General features: G+C 37.6%; 1 protein-coding gene across 3 annotated transcripts in view; it reads right to left on the bottom strand.

Annotated features, from left to right (window-relative positions):
- Positions 1–12,388, bottom strand: part of aga (aspartylglucosaminidase) — a 167,865-nt gene that overhangs the window by 79,976 nt on the left and 75,501 nt on the right. For all 3 annotated transcript variants that reach the window (XM_039751064.1, XM_039751065.1, XM_039751066.1), the window contains exon 5: positions 7,129–7,237. In XM_039751064.1, coding sequence (XP_039606998.1) covers positions 7,129–7,237 — 109 coding nt within the window. The remainder of the gene's footprint in view (positions 1–7,128; positions 7,238–12,388) is intronic.

Below are 12,388 nucleotides of genomic sequence, written 5' to 3' on the forward strand. Positions count from 1 at the left end.
TTTTGAAATGTGATCGCGCAATTCAGATAGAGTTGACGCCAAGCACTACAGCCTGCATCCTCCCTCGCTCTTACTTTTTTACCGTTCATCTAATGAATACACTGAGTATGGTTTTACCAAAACAATCATTGATGGCGAATAAAGTATCCATTATTCGAGTATGTAGATCGGAATATATATATACATATATATATATACTCACGTATCATAGCGGAGAAGTTGTGTGTTAAAAAGCTAGAAAAGAAAAGGGAACATTTTAAAAATAACGTAACATGACTGTCAATATACAGTATTTGTTTTGTGAGTGTTACTGAGTGTTGCTGTCATCAAGGATTTGATTATCATTATTTCTTTCAATCAGGTTCGTATTTGTAGGATGTGTTGTGTTCAAGTTACATTCCATGTTTGTCAATCGTTGTAAAGATGACAGGTTTCATTCATCGATTCGTTTCTTACTGCATCAATAAACAGCTCGTCTTCTTCTTTATCTGAGACCTGACACACTGCATGCACGGGTTTTTTGTTTACAGTAATCCCTCCTCGATCGCGGGGGTTGCGTTCCAGAACCCCCCGCGATAGACGAAAATCCTCGAAGTAGAAACCATATGTTTGTGTAGTTATTTTTACATATTTTAAGCCCTTATAAACTCTCCCACACTGTTAACATTATTAGAGCCCTCTAAACATGAAATAACACCCTTTAGTCAAAAGTTTAAACTGTCCTCTATGACAAGACAGAGATGAAAGTTCTTTCTCACAATTAAAAGAATGCAAATAGATCTTCTTCTCTTCAGGAGCAGAGAATTTCAGAGGGAGAGAGCGAGATTAAAGCAACAATCAAAAAATCAATACGTGTGCTTTTGTGCTTTTAAATATGCCGAGCACCGCAATAAAGCAGCATTTTTTTAGAGAAGCGTCAGTATCTTTTAAGCAAACAGCACCTCTGCTCACACCCCCTCCGTCAGGCGCAGAGAATGTCAGAGAGGATGAGAGAGAGGCAGAGACAAGCAAACAATCAAGCTCCGCGCGGGATGCATATCTTATAGCATTGAGGAGTTTTAGTTAATATGTAATACATGCTCTGATTGGGTAGCTTCTAAGCCATCCGCCAATAGCGTCCCTTGTATGAAATCAACAGGGCAAACAAACTGAGGAAGCGTGTAGCATAAATTAAAAGACCCACTGTCTGCAGAAATCCGCGAACCAGCGAAAAATCTGTGATATATATTTAGATGTGCTTACATTTAAAATCCGATAGAGTGAAACCGCGAAAGTCGAAGCGCGATATAGCGAGGGATTACTGTACACTGTATTCCTTTAGCGGGACATTGACTTTTTCCACCGTGTGCTTTGTTTCCGCAGTAGCTGGATTTATGAATATGCTTGTATGTATCAGACGCTTCATATTTTTTGCTGCCTTTTCAATTGTGTAATTCGGTTTTTGTTCATTGCTCTTTGGAACTGTTGCTTTTTGGCTGTGCACTGCGTCAGTTCACATGAGCCGCTCGGTGTATATGCATCGAAGATTCACTGCTGTGCTGGTGCCATCTCATGCGATGTCCACGGCTGTACTTAATGTTAGCTAAGACCCGGCACTTAAATGTTTCTCTCGCAGTTTCGCCAAGTTTGGCGTCCGGCCAAGCTGAGCTACCGGGGGAGAAGAGCCTTGGTGAGAGAGGTAAAGAAGAACCCAAAGATCACTTTGGCTGAGCTCCAGAGATGCAGTCAGGAGATGGGAGAAAGTTGTAGAAAGTCAACCATCACTGTAGCCCTCCACCAATCAGGGCTTTATGTCAGAGTGGCCTGTCAGAAGCCTCTCCTCAGTGCAAGACACATGACAGCCCGCATGGAGTTTGCTAAAAGACACCTGAAGATTCTCTGGTCTGATGAGGCCAAGATAGAACTTTTTGGCCTTAATTCTAAGCGGTATGTGTGGAGACAACCAGGCACTGCTCATCACTTGTCCAATACAGTCCCCACAGTGAAGCATGGAGGTGGCAGCATCATGCTGTGGGGGTGTTTTTCAGCTGCAGGGACAGGATGACTGGTTGCAATCGAGGGAAAGATGAATGCAGCCAAGTACAGGGATATCCTGGACAAAAACCTTCTCCAGAGTGCCAAGGACCTCAGACTGGGCCGAAGGTTTACCTTCCAACAAGAGAATGACCCTAAGCACACAGCTAAAATAACGAAGGAGTGGCTTCACAACTCTGTGACTGTTCTTGAATGGCCCAGCCAGAGCCCTGACTTAAACCCAATTGAGCATCTCTGGAGAGTCCTAAAAATGGCTGTCCACCAACGTTTACCATCCAACCTGACAGAACTGGAGAGGATCTGTAAGGAGGAATGGCAGAGGATCCCCAAATCCAGGTGTGAAAAACTTCTTGCATCTTTCTCAAGAAGACTCATGGCTGTATTAGCTCAAAAGGGTGCTTCTACTAAATACTGAGCAAAGGGTCTGAATACTTAGGATCATGTGATATTTCAGTTTTCTTTTTTAATAAATCTGCAACAATTTCAAAAATTCTTTTTTTGTCTGTCAATATGAGGTGCTATGTGTACATTAATGAGGAAAAAATTTAATTTAAATGATTTTAGCAAATGGCTGCAATATAACAGAGAGTGAAATATTGAAGGGGGTCTGAATACTTTCCGTACCCAGTGTATATATATATAGTTATGTATGGCTGGCTGTTCATCCCAGCCAATACACCCACGCCGCCAGTTGGAGCCCTCCCTGCACTATGGGAGACCAGCAGGGCATTATGGACATTGGAGTCTTTAATCACAGCCCTGCTGGATACCATGGGGGCCGCCAGGAGTCGCTTAAGTGTTCCAGGTCATATGGACAGAGAGGGTGAAACGCTTCTGGGTCGAGGAGTATAAAGGACTGTGGGAGATCCCAGACAGATGAGCTGAGTTGGGAGGCAGGGTGGCTAAGCATCTGGGAGTTTGGAGGATTGGATTATTGTGCATTTAACTATTGGAGTATTTGGGAGTGGAGGGTGCTTTGTGCACTTATTATTATAATAAATCAATTATTTGGACTTTTATCTGGTGTCTGACGTGTGGTCCGAGGGTACAAGGGTGCGAGAAAACCCTAATCTGTCACTATATATACAGTATATTATATATTATCTTTACAACGGTTGACAAACACGGAATGAAACTTGAACACAACACGTCCTCCAAATACGAACCTGATTGAAAGAAACAATGATAATCAAATCCTTGATGACAGCAACACTCATAACAGTCACATAACAATTGCATTTCTTTTTCATAACTTCTTTAACACAGTACTTCTCCGCTACGAAGCGGGTATTTTGCTATATATATATATATATATACACACACACACACACACACACACACACACACACACACACACACACACACACACACATATATATATATATATATATATATATATATCTATACTAATAAAAGGCAAAGCCCTCACTGACTCACTCACTCACCACTAATTCTCCAACTTCCCGTGTGGGTGGAAGGCTGAAATTTGGCAGGTTGATTCCTTACAGCTTCCTTACAAAAGTTGGACAGGTTTTATATCGAAATTCTACGCGTAATGGTCATAACTGGAAGCAGTTTTCTCCATTTACTGTAATGGAGATGAGCTTCAACGCCGTGGGGCGGAGTTTCGTGTGACATCATCACGCCTCCCACGTAATCACGCAGTACATAGAAAACCAGGAAGACCTCAAAAAGCGCTCAAGAAAACATGCATTATATAATTGAGAAGGCAGCGAAACAATAAGAAGCGAGTTCTGCTACTTGAAACAAAGCACGATGTAAACCTACACTTTAAATTAAGTTCATAGACAGGCTGCGCTGGCGTTTGTAATTTAGTGCCTGCCCATATAAGGCCATCCGTCAGCGGCAATCCAATAGCAAACTGCCACGGGTAAATATTCACGGGTGAAGGACTGTGCTTATGGAGAGGAAGATGAGATGGTCAGGGTGGTGTTTGACACAAACTCAGCGAAACTGCCAGAGAAAGTTTTAAGTGCCAGGACTAAGGTAACATTAAATAAAGCTATGGACATAGCGAGATGGCACCAGCACAGCTGGGAACCTTCGATGCAAGTACACCGAGTGGCTCACGTGAACTGATGCAGTGCACAGATAAAAGCAACAGTTCCAAAGAGCTGAACAAAACCGAATTACACAATTGAAAAGGCAGCAAAAATATGAAGCGTCTGATAAGCATATTCATAAATGCAGCTACTGTGGAAACAAAGCACACGGTGGAAAAAGTCAATGTCCGCTAAAGGAAGACAGTGTAAAAAAAAACCCGTGCATGCAGTTTGTCACATCACAGATAAAAAGGAAGACGAGCTGTTTATTGATGCAGTAAGGAACTAATCGATGAATGAAACCTCTTATCTTTACAACGATTGACAAACACGGAATGTAACTTGAACACATCGTACAAATACGAGCCTGATTGAAAGAAATAATGATAATCAAATCCTTGATGACAGCAACATTCAATAACACTCACAAAACAATTACTGTATATTGACAATCATGTTACGTTATTTTTAAAATGTTCCCTTTTCTTTTCATAACTTCTACTTCTCCACTGCGATACGGGTATATATATATAAATGTATATCTATAGCCCGATCTACAATACATACTTTAGCATAGACAAGCGGTGGCGCAATTGTAGAGTCTTAAGCCTCTAACGCCGACATTGAGGTTCGATTCCGAGAGGGATGTACTGACTATGTCGCCGCTACCGATTCATTTTACCTTCCCATCTCCTTGGTTTGGGACGTATGAAAAATATTAGGTTAACGCAGAATCATGTTACGTTATTTTTAAAATTTTCCCTTTCTTAGCACAAGCACAGTTGAGAAGCTTCGATGCATGTACTCCATAACGTTAAAAATAACGCATTTAATCACACTTTCAATTCCAAGCAAGCGGGAACTTTTGTCAATGCATGATTTCCTGGTACATCCATTACACTGATGCACACATCACAGCTACAAAAATGTTAGAGTCGGAATAAAGCGCGTTCCTACGACTGATCATTTCGACTACCAGCGAAGCCTTGATAAAAGCATGGTTTTGTGCACACTGAAAAGCAAGCAAAATTAGATGCATTACAGAAAGCGGACTTTGTGGCTCTTACTGGGGATCATTGGACTTCCGTGACCGTTAGTAATTCTAAATACATCTAATTACAAAATGTTCAATGATCACACTGTTTTAGCCTAATGTACAAAATAATTTTGGCTAATGTTACTCAGAGTTTAAAGAGTAAGCTGGTCAAATTACCTTTTATGTTTCTGACTTATTTTTTAAGAAGAAAAACTGCACTTTATGGTGAAATTTTGGTTATTATTATTTAAAGACAATACTATTCTGAAAATGTACTTAAAGTACTTAAACTACCACTTTATTTTTAAGTCTGCCCAATTTTAACCAGGGATGATATTTTTGTTTCTGTTTTGAATTCAAATGCAGTTTAAAAGCTTTTTTTTCAGAAATTAAAACAGCTTCAGTTTACAATATTCATGTCCATGTCTATTATTTGATTCTGTAAGCCCACTAAAACCGTTTTAAATAAAAAAAAAAACATTTGCGATTTGGGGCAAATTTACGTGTGCGATTACATACGATTAATCAAGATTAATTCTTACACAGCCTCTAATTAATTGGATTAATTTTTTAATCGAGTCCCACCTAATATATATATGTAGATATATATATGTAGATTTGTATATATATGTGTATATACAGTATATATGTAGATATGTATATGTTGTATATACAGTATGTATATATGTGTGTGTGTATATATACAGTATATATATATATATATATATTGTATATATATGTGTATAGATGTGTATATATATATATATATGTTTATATGTTTATATATGTGTCTGTGTGTGTGTATATTATATATATATATATATATGCCAGCAACACTCATGACAATTACAAAACAGTTACATTGTCAATCATGTTACGTTATTATTAAAATGTTATTTTCTTTTTACTTCTCCGTGCCAATCGAGCTATTTTGCTATATATATATATATATATATATATATATATATATATATATATATATATATATATATATATATATATATATATATATATATATATATATATATATATATATATATATATATATATATATATATATATATAGATAGATATGATAACAACACTCATATCAATGACAAAACAATTACATTAACAATCATCTTACGTTATTTTTAAAATGTTTGCTTTTCTTTTCATAACTTCTTTAACACACTACTTCCCCTCTTGGCTGGTATTCTGCTAGTATATATATATACATATACATATATATATACATACATATATACATATATATATATACACATATATACATATATATATATACACATATATACATATATACATATATACATATATACATATATACATATATATATATACACATATACATATACATATATATATATATATATATATATATATATATATATATATATATATACACACACACATACACACACACACACACACACACACACTGTGAGTGGAAAAAAACAAACCAAAATGTTTTTCATCACATCAAACTTTATCGTCTGCGTTCGCACGTATCCATGGCAAACAAATTTATAAATAAGTAAGATCTTATACTGCTTTGACCAGGCTTTGACACAAGTTTATACAATGTTCCAAATTTTTATCAAAATCGGCCGACTATTGTTGAAGATGTGATGAAAAACATTTTGGTGTGTTTTTTTTCCACTCACAGTGTGTGTATATATAGGTTTCATTTTTCATTACTTCTTTAACACACTACTTCTCCGCTGCGAAGCACGAGTATTTTGCTAGTTTGACATAAACTGAGATGAAACCCAAAAATTTAATTCAAAGGAAAAAGATAATCTATTTATAACAAAGAAGTTATCTGAAAATGTCCTAAATCTACATAGTATGTACACCATTTCAGATATTTGTTTATTTTTTTTTCATCACTGAGGTTCCATATAAAAACACATTTAAAATGCATCTTTAAAAAATTTTACACTTAAAAAAATGCTTTAAACATTTAAAAAGGAAAAAATAACGCATATACATTACCAATAGTGTCATGGTTTTGAATAATAATTTTTGGAAGTCTCTCTCTTTTTTGCACTCCAGGTGCTGGCTTATATGGACCACACGACTCCAAGGGGTCTGGAGAAACATTCTGTTAATAAAAGAGAAAAATGTATACATACAAATATAAGCAGTATATACAGTGTATCCGGAAAGTATTCACAGCTCATCTTTTTCCACATTTTGTTATGTTACAGCCTTATTCCAAAATGGATTAAATTCATTTTTTCCCTCCGAATCCTACACACAACACCCCATAATGACAACTTGAAAAAAGTTTACTTGAGGTTTTTGCAAATTTATTAAAAATAAAAAAACTGAGAAATCACATGTACATAAGTATTCGCAGCCTTTGCCCAATACTTTGTCGATGCACCTTTGGCAGCAATTACAGCCTCAAGTCTGAATACTTTCTGGATGCACTGTAGAGGAAGAAGACCTGACAAACTAAAGTAGCATCCACCAGAAAACCTGTATCAGCATTTCTCTGTTGCAAATTCCCACCGATGCAGCTTTATTCTGAATTGTAAATTTTACATCCAAAAGAAAAACAATCGCTGCATGCAAAAGCAATTCCTGCACTATTTTTCAGTCTGTATTTTTATGATTAATCCTACTAATATAATTGTGACCATGGGAGCTGTGTTGCCTTAAGCAGAAGCTGCTAGTAGGACCTCCAAAGGCAAATTGTTCCCAGGTGGGCGAGGTGTAGTGCTACCAACGAGATATAGTTGGGCTCACATCCACAGTTGGTTATGAAACCAAACCCCATGAAAGGGGCTAGACTCTCTTTTACTCTGGAGCTGAGCAGAGCGAAAGGAGATGGCTGTCTCTATGTGGCTGAAGGTAAAGCAGGGGATGACTCTAACTACCTACCATATGAGCTTATGCACCAAACGTCAGTTTGGAGTACCAGGCCTTCTTAGAGTGTTTGAAGGGGATCACGGAAAGAGCCCAGGACAGGGACTTCATAGTTCTGCTGTGCAACTTCAGCACTCACACGGGTAATGATGGAGGCACCTGGAGAGGCATGATTGGGAGGAACAGCCTCCCTAATCTAACTCTGAGCAATGTTTTGTTTTTGGACTTCTGAGATAAGCACAGTTTGTCCATAACAAACAACATGTTTGAACCAAAGGTGGCTCATAAGTGTACTTGCTACCTTAACACCTTAGGCCAACGGTCTATAATCAATTTCATAATTGTATCATCAGACATATTGCTGTATGTTCTGAATGCTGGGATGAAGATAGGGGCAGTGCTGACAACTGATCAACACCTGGATCAGCAAGCAGTGAGGATGGACTAAGAATATCTGGGGAGGCCCCTGTCCAGAATGCTTTCAACTGCAACCTCCAAAAGAGCTTTTTACACATTGGTGGATAGGCTGGGGATATAGAGTCCAAATTGGCCTTGCTCAAAGCCTCAATTGTGGAAGCAGCTGAAATGAGCTACGACCTGAAGACTACAGGTGCCTCTCGAGGTGGCAACCCAAGGATCCAATGGTGGCCACTAGAGGTGAGGGATGCCATCATGCTGAAAAAGGAGGCCTTCTATGTATGGTTGGCATGGGAGACTCCTGAAGAGCAGAGCTGTGTTTGCATACTTGGAAAAACATCAGCACTGTTTCTCTTCTGGGGCTATACTTTGTCTAAAATCCTGTTTGTGATTTTTCATGGACAAGATATCAAGACACACCCAGGGAGGAGTGGAAAGTCCAGGTCAGTAGCCTTAGACTTGCATCATTGCTTGTTGTAGACAACCACCTTTAGTCACAATTATCTGACATATATGAAAAACTGTCTGCCAAAGCCACTTGCCTCAAAATAAATGAATCATGGGTTCACTCAGTCCACTGAGTCACCTCGAGTGTCAGTCTCATCTTGGCATCACAGATGTTGTTTCTTAAAGGAATGTCACTGCTTAGGGTTAACAAAGACTTCAAAAAGGGCATCTATCTTCATTCTCGCTAGGTGTCTTTACTGCAATATGAGTGCAGTAAGTTGTTCTGCTTACATTAGGAAAACAAGACTATGCTGCAAATTTTGGCAATATATTGGTAATTTTTTTGTTGCTAAAAACATGTTATATTTTACGTATATACACCTACACAATATGAAAAACACAGAAAATGTAGCACCTCATTGGTCAGTTATCAGCTTTCAGCACAACAGGCATGATGAAGTGATGAAGTTTCCTGAAAAATGGGAAAAGGCAGCCTATATAAACTGAAAGAAAACCAAAAAGGTTCTTCAGTTCAAATACCTGTTATTGTCCCTCAAAGGGAACTAAAATAGAGTCTATACATCATATTCATCACTTTCAAGGATTACAGCGTTTTTAACATTAATGCATATTATAATGATGTCTCGGTGATATTAATTATTTGAGCTGGTTAGGCTGCATTTATCTACTTGATCAAGGGTGCTGTCATTTCTCAGAAATGCTGGGTATGGATGGATCAGAGTTGCCATAAATATATGTCAAGTTATCTTTAATAAATCTTGACTTTTACAGGGAAACATGCATGTGAAAGTTTTATGATTCTTCTTGAAGAAAAAATGCATACAAGCATATTCATAAGTGCAGCTACTGCGGAAACAAAGCACGGATTAATGAGAAGACACGAGGTATAAACGAGACTTTAGATCACTTTGTAACGGAGTTAAATTGCTGTAGCGAGAAACTTTTAAGTGCCGGGTCTTAGCTAACATTAACACTAGAATTACCAGAGCCCACGAAAAAACTCGTAATTCCGTCCCACCTTAAATTGCTTCTTAAATCCCTTCACACTTCTCCGCCAGCGTACTTTGTCTTCTAAATGTGCTGATAAAGAGAAGCTAGGAGCAGCCGGCTATTCCATCCCCCCACCAATTTAGAACGTGAACGAACTTCTCTCAGCTCATGCCTTGATTGAGTATCTGGGAGTGAAGTGGAGTTTTAGAGTGGAAATAATAGATCGTTATTTGGAACACACGCATTTCATGTCTGTTCCGTTTCTACAGTAATCTGTGTAAACACATTGTTAAAACAGAAACATTTTTTATATTCTAGTAGTAGATGACAAAATGTAGGCATAAACTATATAATGTATGAAGCCTGAAGTCCAAATAGCAAAGAAACATTTTCACAAGAATAACACAACAATTGCGCTTTTATTCAAAAATATAACTGCAGAAACAAAAAGCCGCCTTAACATGCGACATTGACAACCATTTATTATAACTTCCTCCGTGGTGCAATAGAATCAGTTCTCGCCTTGGAACCAAAAGATCGCGAGTTTGATTCTGCATCACTCCGTTTTAAGAAGTAAACTGCTCTTAGTCTTACTATTTTAGAATAAAAGCATACATTTGATTTCAGTCTGTAACAGCCGGTGCAATTTATGATACTTGTAAAGGTTAGCTTTTTTTTAATTCACTTTTCATTCTCTCAGTCGTGTTCAGAATCAATCCATACAACCCCATCTGACACAGCAGTTTTCACTAAATAAAGCCGTGGCCATCGCAACATCACACAAGAGAGAAGCGCACGTGAACTGACTGATCACTTCCATGAATCAAACCTGTTCAAAAAACCCACTACACAATTGACAAGGTAGAAAAAGAATATACTCCGAGCTGAGCTTCACAGCTAACGCAGTCTTGCGGAAGCAACTTCGTCACGCTGCCACCAAATACTCACAGAAAAATCCACAAGTTAATACAAACGCTGTCTCTAGAGTTTCTCCACACTCAATGTATTCCTCGCATCCCAGTTATACCCTCTGATCTCCCATTTCAATTCAAATGCCTCCAATTTCCAGTAAGGCTCTGCTTCGTGATGACAATTAATAAGTTTCAGGGCCAGACCCTACAAAAGGTTGCCATTGATTTTAGGCAAGATTGCTTTTCTCCTGGACAACTATATGTTGCATTCTCAAGAGTAAGCTCACACAGCTTGGTCATATTACAGCCGGAGTGCTGAACTGACAACGTGGTATACAAAGAGATCCTTAACAAATAGTTATTGGTATATTTTCCCCTCAGTTTAAAAAGGTTTTCTTTTCTTCTTAATAAAAATTTAAAAGCAGTACTTTGTTGCTGCCATAGATATATATATAGTATATATATATATATATATATATATATATATATATATATATATATATATATATATATATATATATATATACATATATACATACATACACATACACACAGCAATCCCTCTTTGATCGCGGGGGTTGCGTTCAGAACCCCCCGCGATAGATGAAAATCCACGAAGTAGAAACCATATGTTTGTATGGTTATTTTTATATATTTTAAGCCCTTATAAACTCTCCCACACTGTTAACATTATTAGAGCCCTTTAGACATGAAATAACACCCTTTAGTCAAAAGTTTAAACTGTGCTCCATGACAAGACAGAGATGACAGGTCTTTCTCACAATTAAAAGAATGCAAATATATCTTCTCTTCAAAGGAGCGCCGTCAGGAGCAGAGAATGTCAGAGAGAGAGAGCGAGATAAAAGCAAAGAATCAAAAAATCAATACGTGCTTTTAAGTATGCCGAAGCACCGCGATAAAGCAGCATTTTGTAGAGGAGTGTCCGTATCCTCTAGGCAAACAGGCTCTGTGCAAACAGCCCCTCTGCTCACACCCCCTCCGCCAGGCGCAGAGAATGTCAGAGACGGTGAGAGAGAGAAAAAAGCAAACAATCAAGCACCGCGCGGGAAGCATATCATAGATCATTGAGGAGTTTTACTTAATATGTAATACACGCTCTGATTGGGTAGCTTCTAAGCCATCCTCCAATAGCGTCCTTTGTATGAAATCAACTGGGCAAACAAACTGAGGAAGCATGTACCATAAAGTAAAAGACCCATTGTCCGCAGAAATCCGCGAACCAGCGAAAAATCCGGGATATATATTTAGATATGCTTACATTTAAAAACCGCGATAGAGTGAAGCTGAGAAAGTCGAAGCACGATATAGCGGGGGATTACTGTATATATGTAGATGTATATATATTTATGTGTGAGTGTACATTATATATATATATATATATATATATATATATATATATATATATATATATATATATATATATATATATATATATATATATATATATATATATATATATGACAGCAACACTCAAAACAGTGACAAAACAATTACATTGACAATCATGTTACGTTATTTTTAAAATGTTTCCTTTTCTTTTCATTACTTCTTTAACACACTACTTCTCCACTGCA

The sequence above is a fragment of the Polypterus senegalus genome, chromosome 4 (assembly GCF_016835505.1).
Source record: "Polypterus senegalus isolate Bchr_013 chromosome 4, ASM1683550v1, whole genome shotgun sequence".
NCBI lineage: Eukaryota > Metazoa > Chordata > Cladistia > Polypteriformes > Polypteridae > Polypterus > Polypterus senegalus.